Below are 20,641 nucleotides of genomic sequence, written 5' to 3' on the forward strand. Positions count from 1 at the left end.
TCACAGTTTCAATTTCAGTGCTTGTGATTGGTCTGTTCATATTTTCTGTTTCTTCCTGGTTCAGTCTTGGAAGGTTGTACCTTTCTAAGAATTTGTCCATTTCTTCCAGGTTGTCCATTTTATTGGCAGATAGTTGGTTGTAGTAATCTCTCATGATCCTTTGTATTTCTGCTGTGTCAGTTGTAACTTCTCCTTTTTCATTTCTAATTTTATTGATTTGAGTCCTTTCCCTTTTTTTCTCAATGAGTCTGGCTAAAGGTTTATCCATTTTATCTTCTCAAGGAATCAGCTTTTAGTTTCATTAATCTTTGCTATTGTTTTCTTCATTTCTATTTCATTTATTTCTGCTTTGATCTTTATTATTTCTTTCCTTCTACTAACTTTGGGTTTTGTTTGTCCTTCTTTTGCTAGTTGCTTTACGTGTAAGGTTAGGTTGTTTATTTGAGATTTTTCTTGTTTATTGAGGTAAGATTGTATTGCTATAAACTTCTCTCTTAGAACTGGTTTTGCTGCCTCCCATAGGTTTTGGGTCGTTGTGTTTTCATTGTCATTTGTTTCTAGGTATTTTTTTATTTCCTCTTTGAGTTTTTCAGTGATCTCTTGGTTATTTTTATTAGGACATGTATGTGGAATCTAGAAAATGGTATAGATGAACCTATTTGCAAAGTAGAAATAGAGGCACAGACATAGAGACCAAGGGGGGAAGGGAGGATAGAATGGATTGGGAGATTGGGATCGACATATATACACTACTATGTACAAAATAGATAAGTTATGAGAACAGACTGTATAGCACAGGGAACTCTACTCAATGCTCTGTGGTGACCTAAATGGGAAGGAAATCCAAGGAAGAGGGGATATATGTATACATGTGGCTGATTCACTTTGCTGTACAGCAGAAACTAATACAACACTGTAAAACAATTATACTCCACTTAAAAAAAGAGAAAAAAGATAATTTGGAAAGATTTTCTAAGTAAATCTATTCATTCATATTGAACCTATTTCACCATATCTTTTAGATTCTTTTGTTAGGAAAAGAAGAGGTCTCTCAATGGATTTTCCTGGAATTGGACCTAAAATAAAATAATGTCCTTGAGATACCAATCAGCATGTAAAAATTGCATGATTTAAAATTTTTTGAAAAGAGGTTTGGATACTTTTAAAGCCTTGCTTATTTTGATTCAGCTGTTGTTATGGTTCATTTTCAGACTGTCTGTAATAATTAATAGCAGATTATAGAAACAGCGCCTGTGGAAAAAAATGAAGGAATCTTAATAAAGATCAGATATGTATAACATGTGTTTTATTTTTTGTGCTAGATCGCAACGAATGTTTAGAAATTCCTAATGTTTGCAGTCATGGCCTGTGTGTGGATTTACAAGGAAGTTACCAGTGTATCTGCCACAACGGCTTTAAGGCTTCTCAGGACCAGACGATGTGCATGGGTAAGAAGGAGGACATTAGTTTCAGGGGGTGACGTGGAGCTGAGACTCCAGAAGAGATTACAGTTTGGTCATTCGCCACAGTAACTACCAAGTCTCTGTCAGAAACAGTCTTACAAAAAATGAGCTATGTGAAACTGTTTATGGTTTTAGTCAATGTAAAAATTGCAAGCAGGACACACCATAATATGTTCTTGGGTTCAGTGTTTACGGCCTTTTTCCCTAGGTGACTTTCACATGCTTATTAACCTGAGCTCTGGGACACTCAGGGTTATGTAGAGATCACCATGGTACCAGCTGCCCATTTACCCCTCTCTATTCCCACTCAAGAAAGCCTTTTGGAATGCAAGAATACAAGGGAGTAGTAGCAGAGTGACAGTTTTGAAATGAATATATAAACACACACATACGTACATATGCTTCTTTCACCCGAATCATTGAATACATGAGATTTATCTACTTGTTTTGCTTTTTAACTCTTACAAACAATTTTTAGAAGCAAAGATAGCGGAACTTTGAAAAGCCCCAGTAGCTAAAGTACAGTTAGTTAAGCAATAATTGTGTTCAGTAAGTACTTGCTGAGCTGATGATTAATAAGATTTCAAAAGCAGATGGGCTGGACACCTTGGAACTCAGCTTAACTACTTAAAGCTGATGTCAGCCACTGGCTCATCTCCACTGAAGCACTTTGCGCTTGAAGGAGGAAAATTAAATTTAAAAGTTGGCTATTTATAATTATCATGTTCTCAGTTTAGAAAAAGCTAAAGTGCATCTACTCTTTTGGTATTTAAGATACTATCTTTGTGAATCGTAAGGTCAGATTTCAGTACAGCAGAACGGCAGGACTAGTTTCCTTTATGGCGTATCCATACATGAGGACCACCTGGAGAACGTCTCCATTCTTGCAGTGCCTCCTAAGAACTCCCCTGCAGACATTTCCCATGGTCCTAGGAAAAATTCTCTAGGGAGTGCTTGTGCAAAGGACACACGGAGGATGCGGCCCTACTTGCATGAACTTTCTGAGATTGCTTGCTTATATATGCTTCTCCTGGCTGTTCTCTCTGAGAGGGAGGATATGATTTGCTAAGAAAAACCCCTGAGATATATGGTTCAGAAATTCATATGGTGAAAATCTGTCCTTGGTCCTAACAATTCATCCATGATGAAAGTCAGCTAGACTCCTTGGTAATACCTCTCTTAAACAAAGCTTCCTTCCTAAGGAACAGTAATACCCTCTTTTTTTTTCAGCATCCTGGAATTCATAGTCTAGCGTCTCCTCTCTTATATGCCATGACCTTTCAATATTAATTCCATTTTTTCAAAGGCTAATAACAATTGAACTCTAATAGACTTCTTCAGTTTAGATTCCACTAATTCATAAAATTTAGGAAATCACAGTTTACCTTTGTTGTGCTGATCACATTAAGATATGAAAATTTCTGGGGGAGCATTTATAATGCTTAATAGAACAAATTGTTCTAGTGTTTCAAAAGATTGATTTCCTTACAATTGACAAGCGAACCTATTCATTAAAACCTCTTACTAAGGAGATAGTTGCTGGCTTATTAGTCCGGTTCTTTTCTGAGTCGTATATGTTCCTGTAAGTCATTAAGTGGCACTTTTTCCTATAATTTTCTACTTCTGAGTTAGCTCTACCTCATATTTACTTTCCTTAAATAAATGTGGGTTCTTAGTATTGAATGAGGAAAATCTAAGTAAGCCAGTAGTTTAAAAAAAAATCTAAAAGTTTAATAGGCTACGTTTTTCTAGTAAAAAATTGAATTCCTTTGAGCCAGTGTTTCTTTGTAGATGTTGATGAATGTGAGCGGCATCCATGTGGAAATGGAACTTGTAAAAACACCGTTGGATCCTATAACTGTCTCTGCTACCCAGGCTTTGAACTCACTCATAATAATGATTGCCTGGGTAAGTACTCAGTCCTTTATTGCTTCTCTTTCATTTCTACACAACATCCTGAAACACAGAATAAAGCCAAAGAATAAATATGTTTATTATTCAAATTGTGCATGTGTGCAAAAGATATGTAATATCATTAACTAATTTCTGGTTAACTGAAGTCACACTCATGGCTTAAATAATCACAAGACAATCTGCTGGGTTGAATACTATGTCAATCAACTAATCGATTCAAGGGAAAAGGCCATGCAGATGATAGTAAATATATTGGGACTGATTTATGGTTTGGGGTTATTTTTACCCCTTAGATGGGATCAAAGTTAGACCTGTTATGGTTTCAGTGTTATTATTTCATATTTCATAAAATCCATTCTTGATTTACATTCAAACACTGACATCTACAACTGAAAACCCTGTTGTGTTTTGAAATTTTATTTTCCGTCAGCTTTTGAAGCAAGGGATGCCTTTTCCCACAGAAAGAGTGCGTGGTGTCTAGGTTTCCAAATCAGCCCTCAGAAACCTATTTAATCTCTGTGAACAACTGTAAACTTTCAGTGGAAAATAAAACTGTCTTCTCTACATGGCACAGAATTTTAGCCTTTGCCTCTAACAGACAGTGATTGAAATAAAAATTGAAAGTGACTGAAGGAGGAGGAGGGGGTCCTGTAGTTGCTGGAGAAGATAGTAAAAGATATGACAACAAACACTGACAATATTTCATTTACCATGTGCCAGACACTATACTGGTGCTTTACTACATAACATCTCTTAATTCACATTAGCCTGTAAGGTATGTGAAAGTAACTCAGGCCTTCTACCTTAATGGAACCATCACAGCTCAAACCCACCTCCTAATTTAATCCAATATATATTCCTCTCAGCATTCTTTATTTTATAAAATTCTGCAACGGTGAAAAAATTTAGAGCTAACTAGACACTTTATTGAACCACCTTCTTGTCTGTAGTTTCTCAGACCCTTCGTACAGCCAGGGAGAATGAAAGATACAAATATGGCTCTGATCAAAGTATAATCTGCAAACAAACTAAAAAATTACTCAAACGGGATCAACCCTAAGCTTAACTGAAAACCTACCACTTAAGAACTTCTTTTTCCAATTGACAGAAAAACGTGTCAGCAATTCTAGAGTGTTTTACATATAATTGATTTTTCTGTATTTTTGATATGCTTCATTATTTGTCCTTTGAATATAGTCAGCTTACCTCCAGGTAAAGTTACCTGCAAACTGGTCCAGTTAAATCCGTGTATCCTCTTACCTCCAGGATGAGAACTATATTTCAATTGGAAAGCATGGAAAGCTTCACCTTAAGCCTACAGGAGAGATCTGTGTGACCTTACTAGTCACCTGATCCTTATGATATGAGCCATTTTTCTCTGTGTTGATGAGGAATTGTAATGTAGGGTTTTGTAAATGTCTACCAATGAATATGTTTTTAAGTTGCAACTTGTGACAGAATATGTGTTAAGAGCTCTCTCTGAAAAGCTAACTCCTGTTTGCTTACAGATGTAGATGAGTGCAGTTCCTTTTTTGGTCAGGTGTGCAGAAATGGACGGTGTTTTAATGAAATTGGCTCCTTCAAGTGTTTATGTAATGAAGGCTATGAACTTACTCCAGATGGCAAGAACTGTATAGGTATGTACATAATAAACAGTCTTTATGTTGTTTTGTTTTGTAAAATAATGATGTGATTCCCCCCCACACCAACTTCGGGACACATTTGCATTTCATTTGGTCATCTGATTACATGACCGAGATAAATTTCATGGGAAATTTTGGTAAAAGGTATAAGCCAACAGTTGGGAATGACTCGTATGCAGTGTTTTTATTGGGATAGAGCTTCAGGCTATCCGTGTCTCAATAAACGTAGACAAAGGAAAATTAGCCTCTTGCCAAATGAGTAATACTCAATATGTCAAAAGTCTCTAAGGGCATATTTGCCCAGAGTGACGTGGTAGATCAGAAAGCCTGAGTTGAATTCATGTTAATATCCTTTGGCAACAATCGTCTCATCTTTAAATCATTTTTTTCGTGTTTCTCTTTAAAGATACTAATGAGTGTGTTGCCCTTCCTGGCTCTTGCTCTCCTGGCACCTGTCAGAATTTGGAGGGATCCTTCAGATGCATCTGTCCCCCAGGGTATGAAGTAAAAAGCGAGAATTGCATCGGTAAGGCTAACGTTTATTTTGAATCCGTGAGCTGTTTAGTATAATAAGACCTGGTATAGACTCTGTGGAAATATATTAAATCCAAACCACTGTAAGCATGCTGACCCGAGGAATTAAACATATAGCTGCCTACATCTGTTTTATTGAACCATCAGAAATGATTTGAAGGTGGAGTGGTGGGAATAAAGAATTTAAGGATGTGGGATTTTTCATTAACAGAAATCTCATACTAGTCAAAGAATTTTCAGTGCATTCTAAGCTTTTTTCCAAATGTCAACAGAGACTTTCTACTGAATTTAAAGAGTGTCTACAAAAATTGTAATCTTTGGCAACCAATTTTAAAACAGCTATTAAAGGTGTCTGGAGTTCTAGAAATGTGAAGCAGAAAATCTTGACAATGCTGTTGAAACATTTTTTTCCCTGGGAAGGCCACATGTCAAAACAGAAAATATTAATCCATTTGTCAGAACAGATGTTTTTCTGCGGAAACTCTCCCAGTGTACAAGAACACTGTAACCACATCAAAAGTGGGTCCCAGAATTGCCTGGTGGACATGATGAAGACCGACCTTTTTACAGTTACTTTATTTCACTTTTGTACAAATTATTTTTAACAGTTTTGTTGAAATTCAGAAGCACCAGCATCTTAGTGTGGTTCTTCTAACGTGAAATGATTGTTAAGAGTTTTTTTGCCTTTGAGTTACCCAGTTTCTTAAAAAAAATTCTAAGTAGCTCTACTGTTCACACTCAAGGGACTTATATAGATGGAACTGAAGCAAACAGTTCACTTAGTTAAATTTAATTTCTTTTCAGACCATATAATTACAAATAATAGGTATCCCTAGTCATTCCAATTTGGTGTTTATATCTTGTCCCTTTTTTGTCTGATTTGTGTAGTTCCTTGTAAGATTGTCTAGTGTTTTTAATACTTAAAAATAATCAATAATAATACTAGAAGCATCTTAGCAAAAACTTTCTTGAAAAGTTTAAGATCCTTTCTTTCATTTTCTTTGTTTATATTTAATCTCAATTCTTCAACATCCCTGTGATTCATCTCTTCATGGAGCAAGGATAGCGGCAGTGTGTCAGCCATAAGGAGGAAATAGAAATGCATATGTCTTTTTGTATCAGAAAGACTTAGCTACCTTTTTTCTTAGTGAAAAAAATCTATGATTCACTTACATATTTTTAAACCTCAGGAGTATTTCTTTATCCACTGATAAACAACATCACTATTTCACATGTTGTAAGAATGGGTTTTTAACTAACTTACTTCACTGTAAGAATATTTCCTTCATCCTATCAATAGAATCTCTTCTACCAATTTTCCTAGATGAAATGCTTTCTAACGTGACTATATGTACACTCACACACACACACACACACACACACACATAAATCCATCCTGACATTCAGTGGACATTACAGTGGACACAGCATCTTTTAGGTGCTGGAAACGCAAAAAGGAAGTTTTTTTCCTACAGGTAACTTACTGCCTAAGAGAAAAGACATATTTCGTAAGAAACCCCGTTTGGTAAAGATATCCTTACCATTCAGCATGACGGACACTGTACTGGGATCTGTTCAGGATGTGGGATCACAGTAGGAGGCTGTGAATAATGATGGTGGTGGTGAGAGGATGGCATGTCAGGAAGCCTGTCACAAAGGATTGGTGACATTTGAGGTGTCTCTGAAATGTTGGATAGAAATTTACTTATCAAAGAAAGAAATGGAACAGAGAGGCATTTTGAAAAGAGGGGCAGCACAGACGTGGTAAGGGGCATCGACTGGCCAGCTCAGAAGATTGCACTCAGTGCTGCAGGCAGTATGGAGCACTGCAGGTTGCTTTAGAAACGATGTGGTGCGACTCACTCATTAAAATTCTGCAAATACAAATTGAGAATGTAGAATGTGCCAGACACTGTGCTAGAGGGTGCAGCAGTGATCCAGACAGACAGACACATCACATAAGAGACACATCACATAAGTCCTCATGGAGCTTATGTTCTAATGTGCCTGAAATTGTGTAATGTTTATTCATTTAGTTAAAATAACCCATTAAATAAGCACTTCCAATGAAAAAAGGCCGAACATCGCTGGTAAGGAATCCTTGTATATTTATTTTAAGGAACCATTCTGGGGTCAGGTGGAAATGATAAAATTCTCAACACATGTCTGAGTTCCCCTAGTTCCACAGGCACAGATTTTCAAAATAGGTTTGTGTTTTAGAAAACCAGCCCTGGTGGCAGTGTGAAGAGGAGAGAAGGAGATGCAGCAGTCCAGCTGGGAGATTTGCAATAATCCAGGCGGCAAATGATGTTGAGTTTGAATGTAGAGAGGAGATAGAAATTACAGGCCACATGCTGCTTGCATGTGAAAGTTGAAAGGTCAGGGAGAGGAATAAATGTGATTCCAGGTCCCCAGTGTGGATTGCTGAGAGGGGCATCATAGAAGGGGACCATTGCTGAGGATGCGATGCCTGTGAGACATTGAAGTGGTCCTGTCAGGTAGGCAGGTGGATGTAAAAACACCCCCAGGGGTCAAGTCTGGAGAGCTAGAGACCGACTTGGGAGTCTGGGGCTATGGTTGATTGAAACTGGATGTAATCTTTGACTTTTGAGGCAGTAACACTTTATTTTTTAAAGATAAGTTAAACGTATACATAATACAATGTATTGTTTCATGTTAAATATCCAATGGCTAGTGAACTGTTAGAGTGTGGACAAATTATTTATTGTCAAATATTGAACAATGTTTTGATTTGATTCAATCAATAAATTATCCTGCTCTTCTGCAGATATAAATGAATGTGATGAAGATCCCAACATCTGTCTTTTCGGTTCCTGCACCAATACTCCTGGGGGCTTCCAGTGCATCTGTCCCCCTGGTTTTGTATTGTCTGATAATGGACGGAGATGCTTCGGTAAGTTTTGAAATGGCTTCTCTGTCATAATTGGCCCTTAAACTTCAAAGCTAGACAGTAAGCCATGATTCAGTGTTTGTCACTAAAAATATATGTCTCTGGCAAATACATCATCTGTAAGTTTAAAATGTAGGTCTCAGATGTATATGCACTGGACAATTTTTAAGGCACTTTGAATTATTGGCTCTGTTTCTACATTTTAAAAAAACTTCATGCTAAAAGAAAAATTGTTATCTTGTTTCATCATTTTCATTCTGTTGTTGGCATAGATGTTTTGTACATTGGTGAGGAGTTGCTTCTGATATGATGTAACTTACTGAAAATTACCTAGATTGATTTTGTTAGGCTATAATGTAACAGTGGGGGAAAAAAAGACATGGAAATTATTTTAATATTGAGCATAATTTGTCACATTTCCTAAGCACATTATTAAAATATTGTAAATATTGTAAATAATTAAATATAATTTTACAGAGCGGTCAGTTTAAACTGGCAAGTGTTAATCAGCAATTGAGGATTTCCAGACCTATCTTTTAACTGCTAATCTAATCTGCATCACATGTTCAGCCCATGAGAAATGTTCTGTCGGAAACAGAGTTATATACAAATTATTCCATCTTTTAAAATGACCAGTAAGGAGATCTGTGATGTTTGCCTTCTTGATTAGATACTCGCCAGAGCTTCTGTTTCACAAACTTTGAAAATGGAAAGTGTTCCGTACCCAAAGCTTTCAATACCACAAAGGCGAAATGCTGCTGTAGTAAGATGCCAGGAGAGGGCTGGGGGGACCCCTGTGAGCTGTGCCCCAAAGATGATGAAGGTAAGAGCAACAACTACATAAAATGCCACTTTGCACTAGTTTGGTACTGTCTGGCGGAACCCAGTTGGACTATGTAATTTATGAGTATTTTGAGTATGAAATTATCCCCTCGCTTATAAACTTTAATGGTTCAGTGAGCAACCTAGCCTCAGAAACTTCTTTCAACTTTTGTATTCAACATGTGTACATGCAGGGAGTTACCACGTTATTTCATTTCTCCCACCAAGGCTAGTATTACTTGTTTTGAAAGGAATGAATTTGAGAGGTGCAGGGCAAGAGATCCAAGGAGGGGATGAAAATTATATTCCAGATTGCTGCGGGAGTCCCACATGGGTATTGTATCCCACGCTGTGGCTCCCAGCCTCTTATGTGAAGTTCTGAGAAGCTGAGTCAGCACAATAGCCATTTGCAGGAATAGACCAAGAACCTCACAGATCTAGTTAGCACAGCTGAAGGGTACAATTGTTCCAGCAGTCTTGGAACTGCCCTGGTCTGTAGGCCAGAGGTAGCTTCTGTGTGTAATGGGCAGAGAGGCTCTTTGGCTGACCAACATTAAACAAGCAAGCAGACAGAAGCAGACACCCTCCATAGGTGGTACTCTGGGAGGAGCTCGACAAGCTCAGGTGACCTCTAAATATGCTCAGCGTTGCTTTTGCAATGAATTATAAAAATAGAAAGACTCGTACTAAAAACAGCCTTGTAGAGGAGAAGTAAGCCTCATTTCATGTATTATCAGTAATCAGTTAAGTCCTCTGATAGTTGAGACTCTTTGATAATGGGTAATTTGTGTTTTTCTCTGTAGTGGCATTCCAGGATTTGTGTCCCTATGGCCATGGAACTGTTCCTAGTCTTCATGATACCCGTGAAGGTGTGGTTTGATATATTTTATTTTTATAGTCTTACATAAGTAAATTTTTGTACATTTATTTTATAATCATGCTGATTTTACTGTATAACATAGTATATTGCATTTAATACACAAATACAATATTTATTATATAGTTATCATATGCACTATATTTATCATAAGACTATGTTGTAACATGTGAAATACATTATATATTTCTCTGATAAAAGAATTGTTTATATGTTTTAAAATTTTTAAGCCTCTTTTGAATAGATATATACAGTTTGGGCATATCTTTTTATGTAAGAGAGTTCATGGGTGATTCTGTATTTTAGATGTCAATGAATGTCTTGAGAGCCCTGGCATTTGTTCAAATGGTCAGTGTATCAACACAGATGGGTCTTTTCGCTGTGAATGTCCAATGGGTTACAACCTTGATTACACTGGAGTACGCTGTGTGGGTAAGTGCTGACTCCACATTTCACACTTTGAAAGTTCTGTTTTCTTTCTTATATTCAGCAAAAGGTCTCTCAGGCCCCATGGGTGGCAGTGGGATTTACAAAGCCAGGATAAGTAGCTAGTAACTGCTCTTTCTTCTCCCATTCTACATTTTCCAGTAGACCTGGTTTATGTGAAGATGGGGAGAGTTGCCCAACCTCTGCCTTCAACCAAATATACAAACTCTGATGTGTCTAGAGATTTACAATTGCCAAAACCACTAACTGGGAAAGAGATCCATTTTACTTTATGACTTTCCACTTCTGCTCTGGTGGCAGAAGACCACATCCCTCCCTGGGTTTGTGTTTTTTTTTTTAGGGCAAGCCACGGCTGTCTGAAGGCTCAGATCATTGCACACTTGATCTCTCGGGGTTCTCTGCATAAAGGCCAGCCAGCCAAGGCCAAGGGGGGTTGCAAGAGTCATGTGTGCCCTGCACAATCTGGGACATGTGTGAGGGCCAGATGGATATTCATGGGCATACTCCTATAAAACTAAACCTTCTCCAGATTTTGTGGCACTTTCTTATTCTTCTTTTTCAGATACCGATGAATGTTCAATTGGCAATCCCTGTGGAAATGGGACGTGCACCAATGTTATTGGGAGTTTTGAATGCAACTGCAACGAAGGCTTTGAGCCAGGGCCCATGATGAATTGTGAAGGCAAGTGATACTTTTCTTTAGTATTATTTCTTCTTGATATAGAAAGGATTTTTCATGTCTCAGCTTCTATTTATACTATTCTGACGTTCTATTGATGATTATATTCATCACAAACATATTTTTCTTTATCTCAGTGAGCATAGTTACAAAAGCTACTTTAAAGCCCTTGTCTGATAATTCCAGCATCTTGGTCCTCTCAGAGTTGGCGTCAGTTGCTTATCTTTTCCCTTGAGATTGGGTCACATTTTCCTGGTTCCTAAGTAATTTTGGATTATGCCCTGGATATTGTGAATGATGTTTTCTGGAATCAGTTACATTATTTTGAAGAATATTGACGGTTTTGTCTTAGCAGGCAGTTAACTTGGATAAACATAAAAGTGGACTGTCAGGCCTATGGAAGACAATGGTTCAGATTTCAGTTCTGTTCTTTAAACCCTAGTGGCTAGCTTCTTTGATTTTGGCCTACACATGTATGGTTAAGTCAGCAACTTGGGCTGCGTTTGTGCAAAAAAATGAAAAAGGTATTTCTCTACCTCTGGTCCTCTCATTTCCGGGATTCCTCCTCATTCTTCAGCAGCCTTGGTTGCCCCAAGGCTCCCTTCCCTGAATCCTCCTGGACAGAAGCTCAGAAAGGTTCTACTGAAGATTTAGCTGCCAGGTGCTGCTGTCAGGACTGGTGCTATCCACAGGAAAAAAAAATTTGAGAACCTATTCTTTGCCTGTTGTTTGCTGACTTTCAGTTCACCACTAAAAACCACTTGAGGTGTTGTTTTTGTATTTTTTTCAGAGTTTATAGTTGTTATTTGTTGGAGGATGAGTTAGGTGCAAATACATCAGTGTTTATTTGAGCAAGTAATTAGAACTCTAGGCTGAGCACATGCCTGCCTGTTTTCTTGATCAGATATCAATGAGTGTGCCCAGAACCCACTGCTGTGTGCTTTCCGCTGCATGAACACCTTCGGGTCCTACGAATGCACATGCCCGATTGGCTATGCCCTCAGGGAAGACCAGAAGATGTGCAAAGGTAAGGCTACAAACAGGGGAGTAGTTAGCACTTTATTTGCCATGCTGGAAATATATTTTAATGAGTTTGTGGTTCTCAGCTATCTTCTTCTAGAGCTTTAGAGAAATGTATCTGACAAAATTGCTGGTAGATTTCCATATCTAGATAACAAGATACTTGATGGTCTGTCCAGTCAAGTCAAAAATAAGATGTCACACTCTTGAGCTCTTATTAAAGCAAAGATAGCCCTTTCCTGAACTTCTTATCTTTAGGACCAATGCTGAAATTTTATAAATCTAGAATACAGCCAACGGTTGAAAAAGACTGGGCTCCTCCTTTCTCTGTTACATAATAAGAGCCAGAAGACCAAAAAAGTGACTTAAAAATACTAAACAATACCCTGTTCCTGAAAATTTCTTACTTCTATGTTTTTCCTGTTAAAAATATTTTATAGACCTGGATGAATGTGCTGAAGGGCTACATGACTGTGAATCTAGGGGCATGATGTGTAAGAATCTGATTGGCACCTTCATGTGCATCTGCCCGCCTGGGATGACCCGAAGGCCTGATGGAGAAGGCTGTGTAGGTAAGGCTTTATGGGATGGTGTCTTTTTATTTAATACTTCTACTCCAAGACAGATTTACAGTGCTATTCCCAAATCATCCTAACTGCAAGCCAGCTATTTTCCAGCTGTTTCAAGGCTGTGCTATATAGCTAGATTTCTTCGATCTCAGGGTCCATGCTAATACAGTAGGTTCTGGATAATACAGTGGAGATTATGCTTGTCCTAGAATATATGCCCTCTTGTTTATCATAATTCTCTGTCTTGTAAATCTAAATCATTAAATTTAGAAGTGTGGAAAAAAACTCCTTGAAACAATGCTACTTACTTATGTAGCAAAATTAAAAGTATGAGTTAATATTCTCGCTTTTGTATCACTCCATGAATGAGGAGAGTAATGAGGCAGGTAATCTCCAGAACTCTGTTACAGGCTGGGTATTTCTGTGACTTAGCCATATTTTTTAATGTTTTTGGACCTCAGTTAATTCATCTATAAAGGGAGGAGGTAGGGCTGGGGCTCTAAGATCACCTCAGGAATTTGAAACGTTATGATTTTATGATGAGTACTGAAGTATCACACCATGTAAGCTGGTCATGGCCACCCCATCCAGTATCTCAGCACTTATTCCCTAAAGTGTTGTCGCCTGAGGCACTGCGGCCCACGACACAGTCTTCCTCCTTCTTGAGAATAAGTGTCTCCCCTTCTTTAATTAATAATCTGCTGTGCTCCCTTTTTAACCTCCCATACCTGGAAAAATGTGGATATTTTTCGAGGAACATTTGAAGATTACTAATAATTTCTTATTTGGGAAAAAATAACATAATAATAGTATTTCTTAAAATAAATCTATTAGTGATTGCCTGGTGCTAAGAGTCAGAATGGAGAGTGGCTGTAAACGGTTGCTGGGGATCCTTTTGGGAAATGGAAACGTTTTAAAACTGGATTGTGGCAATGACTGTACGACTCCAGAATTTACTAAAAATCGCTGAATTGTACACTTAAAAATGGACATTTTATAGCCAGTAAATAATACCTCAGTAAAGTTGTTTTTAAAAATGAATCTACCATAGGAAAAGAAACATGAGGATGTCCACTAAATTTTGGTTGTAGTAACAACCAAAAAAAAAAAAAAAAGAGGAAACAACCTAAATGCCCATCACAGGACGACAGCTAAATAAATGTGGCATGGCAATGCTATGAAACCTTACAGAGCAGTTAAAAGGAATAAAATAGATATGCGTATGTACTGAAGTAAAAATAACTCTAAATATTTGGTTACAGAATAATATATACAATGTGTCATATTTTAAAGAAAATTGTAAATCATACAATATTTTTTCTGTAGGTACATATGCAAGCCAGTAAATACACAGGAAAAGATTTATTTATTTATTTATTTTTAACCATTAATTCTTTATTTTTGTGTTTATATTGCAACATCATATTGGAATACAAAAGCTTTTCCCCAAGGCCAGCATGCTTTCTTCCACAACAAATTACACTCCAGGTTCTCACTATTGATAACATATATTTAGTTACAAGATGTGCATGCAAAAGCAAAATATGCTTTGTGTGACTTAAGGCCTTGTGAATATTTAATAAACTTGGTGTAATGAATATTATTAGGAGAGAAAAATGATTTGAAAGTAGTAAGATTGATGATATAACACGAATCAAGAGGGATATAAGGTAATTATATCATTTTGCTGTATTCAGCAACCAGAAAAATCTGAATTTTAGCTATCAAACTGGAAAAATATGGTGTATTATTTTCTCTGCAAATAGCCAAATAGATTAAAAATTAAAAGACTCTATTAGGTTCATTATACAATATGCAAACTGTAAAATATTATTAATCTTTTCTATCGTTACTAGGTTTCTGTGGCAACTTGGAAAATCTTATGCTCAAGAGAAATTTCCCAACATTTGTTTGCATTGTCAGGAAAATTTTTAAAAAAGAAAGAAAATAAATCTAAGATTTGTAGCAATCAGGTCTTTTTAGATATGTTTCAGTTATACGTTTTGAATTACAAAAAACATAACATTAAAGCAGACAAGATCCAGATGGATGCTAAAATTAGTGGGCAAAAATTTAAGAGAAAAAGGATATAAACGCCAATTCGTAGAAAAAGAATTACATCCAGGGATGCTATTAGAGGTTACTGGTCTGAAGTGAATTCAACTGTATGTGTCAATTTTAATTTTTTACAAAAGAGTGAATTCCTGAATTACATATGTAATATTAAATTAATTTTTAAATGTCTGCAACAACCCATCAGATTATAATTGGATTTCATAGTTTCTTTTAATCTAATAGATATTTCATTCGAAATCCACTACTTAATAAAGTTAAAATAGATCACCTTAGAGGTTTGGTTACGCAGTGGTTCTTTCAAAAACACTGTTTTTCTAAGATCTGAAAACACTGTTCTTACAAGATCTGAAAACCAAGTTAAACCTAGACTCTTAAGTCATGTTTATAGAGTAATATATGTTTCTCAAAGTGTATGAAAGGGTAGAAATAACATGTATGGAAGACACTGTTACAATCTGACTTCTTCTTACGCATGAGATCCGTTGTAATTTTTTTTTTTTTTTTTTGGTTGCATTGGGTCTTTGTTGCTGCGTGCGAGCTTTCTCTAGGTACGGCCAGTGGGAGCTACTCTTCGTTGCAGTGCGCGGGCTTGTCATTGTGGTGGCTTCTCTGTTGCAGAGCACAGGCTCTAGGCACGCAGGCTTCAGCAGTTGCAGCACGTGGGCTCAGTAGTTGCAGCGTGCAGGCTTCAGTAGTTGTGGCGCACAGGCTTAGTTGCTCTACGGCATGTGGGATCTTCCCAGACCAGGGATCGAACCCATGTTCCCTGCAATTGACAGGGGGATTCTTAACTACTGCATCACCAAGGAAGTCCCCATTGTAATTTCTTTTTGTCAAGTTATCTCAGGGATTCTCAGTGCCAAAGGTGTGAAAGCAAAAGTAATCCAAGACTTTAAGATACATCAAGTTATCTTTCAAGTATAAAAGCTGTACTATATGTCATCAAACATGGCAGAACTCACTCAGTATATCCAACAAAAGCCCTTCTTGAAAAAAGTAATTCAAATCAGACAACTAAAATACTAATCAAAATAAAGGTATCAACATTAGGGACAGGATGAGATCAAGAAGGTAGACCTTGAACCCTCAGATTCTAGAAATAAGAAACACTGTACAATTTTTTAAATCCATAACTCAGTTTAATACTTTTGCGTATACTTTAAAACTTATGCAATAAGTTTCCTAAAAGAAAAAATATATATCTTTAACAAGAAACATCACAGTGAGTTTCAGAACAATAAGAGCAAGTGAAAATCCTTAAAGCTCCCAAGAGAGCAAAACCAGATTCCCTACAAATGAACCTTAATACTGGATAAAAGAAAACAGTGGAGCATCAGTATTTTCAAAACATTCTAAGGAAAAATAATTTTGAACTAAAATTTTATATCCAATCTAGTGATAAAGCAAACAAAAATATGGCATTGTCAGAAATGTGTTGTAGAATATTTATCACCCACGTACCCTCTCTGAAATGATTACCAAATTATATTCCAATATATTTTTTAAAGTTAATTCAAGAGGAAGTAGTAGTATACGTGAAGCAATGGTAAGCCAAGAAACCAGTAACCCTTATTATGTGGTTTAAATAGATGCTGGTGGTCCATAAAAACAAAAACATAACAAACCAAAATTTCTCGACCACATCAACATGGCAGGTGACACAGGGAGAGAAGAGAAAGAAGTCATACCAAGGTACTCGTTATGGTCAGAACCTTTTGAAACAGATACCTCTTGATATTAATAGAAAAATATTCATTAAAGTGTATGTTGAAGTTGTTTCATGGTTACCACTGGAAGAATAGAAGATTACAACTTCCAGACATGAGTTAGGGATGAGAGGACGGCAGAGAAAACTAGACTGATCGAAGAAATATTGAGAGAAGGGGGCAATAGCGTGGTAAATATAAAATAATATAAAATGGCAGGCAACAGTCCAAACATATCAGTTTGGAAATAGTTCAAATTTCTGTTAAAAGGCAAATGTACTTTTAAAAATTATTTTACAGTGCAGCTTGGTGCTTTTTACAAGAAACGTACCAAATCAAAATGTGAGCTAGATTGAAAATAAAGGGGTAGGACAAGATATTCAAGGCAAATGCTAATAAAAAGCAAGCACATGCAAAATAAATATTAACAGATTGAAGATTGAAAAGTATAGACATGAAGGGAGCAATTAATCAGAAGGATTTAATTGTCATGAGTTCTCATGCTTCTGACAACATTGATTTGAAAAATACCTCAAACAAAATTTACAAAATATCAAATAAACACAATAAGTAAGTATATAGGGATTTTAATAAAACAATTTTGCTCTAATATATTTATTTATCACCAATCAAAAGAGCAGTACGGCCTAAATTCCTTCTTCCATTAGCCGCCCTTAACACACTGCTCCACTCCTGTGATTTTACTCAAAGGCAGTCTAGGAACTTGTCCTTTATCCATGGCCTAAGTGCCCTTTTACCCTACTCTCCACCTCTCCCTAACACCTACCCCCCCTTTCCCGCCCTCAGCCTCTCTCTCATATCACATAAATTGGCATCCTCTTCCCCAAAGTTCTTTCTCTCCTTGTCAAGTAATCCCTTTTGGAGGCCAATTTTCTTATTCTCCATCAAATATCACCTCTTCCCCGAAAAGAGGAAGAGGAAAAGAAGGAAAGGGAAAAAAACACTTTGTTAACCAAGAACCCATCTTGGAAGGATGAGGTATATTTAAAAATAAATTAGTATTCTATCATATTAGTATTTTGGTAAGGAAGTTTTAAATATGATATAACCCATTAGAAGATAAACTTGTAAATTACAATTTTATAGTCTACTCATGATTCACATTATTTGCTTTTCTAAAGATGAAAATGAATGCAGGACCAAGCCAGGAATCTGTGAAAATGGGCGTTGCGTTAACACTATTGGGAGCTATAGGTGCGAGTGTAATGAAGGCTTTCAGTCAAGCTCTTCAGGAACTGAATGCCTTGGTAAGTTGATAAATGAGTATATTTTACTTGGTGAATGAAACATCTGTTTTGTGACATCATCACAGAAGAGTTCTACATATGTATCCTTGTCTGCTAAACAGATTCCCCAATCTGAGTAATAATCCACATACCTCTTCCTTAAAGGTAGACATCTATTAAAATGACATATTTGTATATGTATGTGTTGTACCTACGTCTATGCTTAATGTAAATAACCATCTTAAATGGTCTTTCCAAAATTAAGATTAATTAAGCTCTATGGAAAATGTGACTTTAGTAAAACTTACATCAGGGGATGATTTAATTCCAAAAGAAAATATTTGCTATGTAAGGTAAGCTTTGCTGTATTAATGATATTAAAGAATATGCCACATTTCAAAAATGCAGTGAAAGTTGATTTTTATTTTATGGTACAGGAAAATGTTTTACAAAATATTTTCTTTTGGAAAATATAAGTCTCAGATATTTTAATGATAACATGCGTACATCATAAACCATTTTAGTTAATTATGAGCAGGTGTAAAAGTATGGAGTAGTAAAATTTAAGGCAAACAGAGAACTAGCACTCATCACTGGATTTGGTGCAAAAATAGAACATTTCAACTACATCAGATTGTTCTCAAAATGCTGTCATCTGCTTCAAATCCTAGGAAATTATTAGTCAAGAAATTGGCTATTGTTGTCTTAAATCTAGACCTTTTTGGAAATAGAAAAGATAACCTACAGAAAAAGTGTTCTTTTCTGTTCATATTAACAGTTAATTAGGATGGTTCTTAAAACCACATAAAATATCTCTTTGCCTACTTATATCATTGAAATCCCTTTATTTATAATTAAAAAACTACTTAATCCAATGTTTGAACAGTATTTTAGATGTCTAAAATACAGGAGATTAGATTGAATATGTACCAAAATTATAACATAGTCTAGAATTTGCTTTTCAAAAACAAATCCTGTTGCTCATTTGCTTATTTAAAGGGAAATAATTTCCTTTGATTTTCCTTTTATCTGGATTCTACAGGAATGGTAGTTTACTATCACTTAGCTGCAGATGAAAAAAAAAAGAAAAATCCCAAATCTATTTCTTAAGTATAGTTTCACTTATTATTAAATTTAATAAACTGTGTTTAGTGAAAGAACACTCCGTGAAATTAATCTCCAACAAAACTTTCTAATCATTGTCTTAAACATTGTCTTAAAAGAATATTTAGCTTTTAAGAAAGTATTTCTAAGGAGAACATTGATTGTCCTATTTAATTTGAAGACCAAGGTGTCAGTTCCTTGACACGGATGCCTATTAACTACATTCTCATTTCAGACAATCGACAGGGACTCTGCTTTGCAGAGGTATTGCAGACCATGTGTCAGATGGCATCCAGCAGCCGTAACCTTGTCACAAAGTCAGAATGCTGCTGCGATGGGGGGCGAGGCTGGGGTCACCAGTGTGAGCTCTGCCCACTTCCTGGAACTGCCCAGTACAAAAAGATATGCCCTCATGGCCCTGGATATACCACTGATGGAAGAGGTAAGGAGTTGAGGAAATTCATGCATATTATTAACACAGTGAACATTAAATCAGATTAATTTTGAAGGAAGTAAAATAATAGCTAAAATATGTGTGCGTATGTTGTGGTTGTATATGCTTTTCGCTAATGCTTCAGAGACTTTGAAAGGTATAATCTTCATATTAAATCTAAAAGGCAGAATCTATTATTATTCCTATTTTAAAAGATAGAAACTGAAGCACAAAGCTTAAACGATAAATCATTTTCCCAAGATCACAGCCTTTTTAAGGGGTGGACCAAGGAATGGAACATATCTGTCTAACCCCAAAGCCCATGGATAACTCCTGAACTATACTTGCTTCATTTAAATAAAGGTTACTTGTTTGTTTGTGTGTAACGCATTTGTTTGAGTGTATGCAGGGACTCATTCTGTTGGCAACATATTTACAAACCAGCAAGTCTCATAAATGATTAGTAGTTTCCATTTTTTTGGTACAATCAGTATACTAATGTCCTAAAAATGTCATTTTCCTCTATTACTATACAGATTCTCAACCCTGTGCTTGATTACTTTGCTAATGAAACCCTTTCTTCAGTCTAATACAAGTGTGAATTTAAAGCCAATCCATGGTATAGTATCACAAATTCCAAATTAGTTGAACTTCAGAGGGGTAGCTTTCTAGATTCCCAAAAAATAATTCATACTTAGATTGCAGAACGAGTAGACTTCAGTGGGGCTTTCAACATAGCCTTCCTTTTGTTTACCTCTTCCTATCACTTCAGATTCTTTTTTTTCTCTCCCTTCTATGTTGCCACTGGACTGAATGATGAAAAGGTACACCAGCACAATTATGAATGTTGGTTCTTAATGATCTGTCAATTCCTTAATTTCTCTTAGTTTCTAACCAGTTTTATTCTTGCATCTGTATTAAATTACATTTGTTTTTGCCTTGGGGTTTTTGGTGGACAGATATTGATGAATGCAAAGTTATGCCAAATCTCTGCACCAATGGTCAGTGCATCAATACCATGGGCTCCTTCCGGTGCTTCTGCAAGGTTGGCTACACCACGGACATCAGCGGAACCTCGTGTGTAGGTAAGGCGAGGCGAGGCGTCTCTGCATCTGGGTGGTTGTTTCCTACATGTCATTTACTGTCAGCAGAGTATCTTTATTATGGAGCTTTGGAATGTACATTTTGTTAAAAAA

At 36.4% G+C, this 20,641-nt stretch overlaps 1 protein-coding gene across 1 annotated transcript in view; it reads left to right on the forward strand.

The window, feature by feature from the left end:
* Positions 1 to 20,641, forward strand: part of FBN2 (fibrillin 2) — a gene marked incomplete at both ends in the record, with an annotated part of 230,962 nt that overhangs the window by 196,025 nt on the left and 14,296 nt on the right. Inside the window, 14 exons of the mRNA XM_082837201.1 lie at positions 1,323 to 1,448; positions 3,255 to 3,371; positions 4,886 to 5,014; positions 5,427 to 5,546; positions 8,343 to 8,468; positions 9,136 to 9,288; positions 10,091 to 10,156; positions 10,471 to 10,596; positions 11,174 to 11,293; positions 12,195 to 12,317; positions 12,751 to 12,882; positions 17,804 to 17,929; positions 19,248 to 19,454; positions 20,405 to 20,530. Of these exons, the coding sequence (XP_082693327.1) occupies positions 1,323 to 1,448; positions 3,255 to 3,371; positions 4,886 to 5,014; positions 5,427 to 5,546; positions 8,343 to 8,468; positions 9,136 to 9,288; positions 10,091 to 10,156; positions 10,471 to 10,596; positions 11,174 to 11,293; positions 12,195 to 12,317; positions 12,751 to 12,882; positions 17,804 to 17,929; positions 19,248 to 19,454; positions 20,405 to 20,530 (1,797 nt within the window). The remainder of the gene's footprint in view (positions 1 to 1,322; positions 1,449 to 3,254; positions 3,372 to 4,885; positions 5,015 to 5,426; positions 5,547 to 8,342; positions 8,469 to 9,135; positions 9,289 to 10,090; positions 10,157 to 10,470; positions 10,597 to 11,173; positions 11,294 to 12,194; positions 12,318 to 12,750; positions 12,883 to 17,803; positions 17,930 to 19,247; positions 19,455 to 20,404; positions 20,531 to 20,641) is intronic.

Source organism: Leucopleurus acutus, assembly GCF_964270905.1.
Source record: "Leucopleurus acutus genome assembly, chromosome: 3".
NCBI lineage: Eukaryota > Metazoa > Chordata > Mammalia > Artiodactyla > Delphinidae > Leucopleurus > Leucopleurus acutus.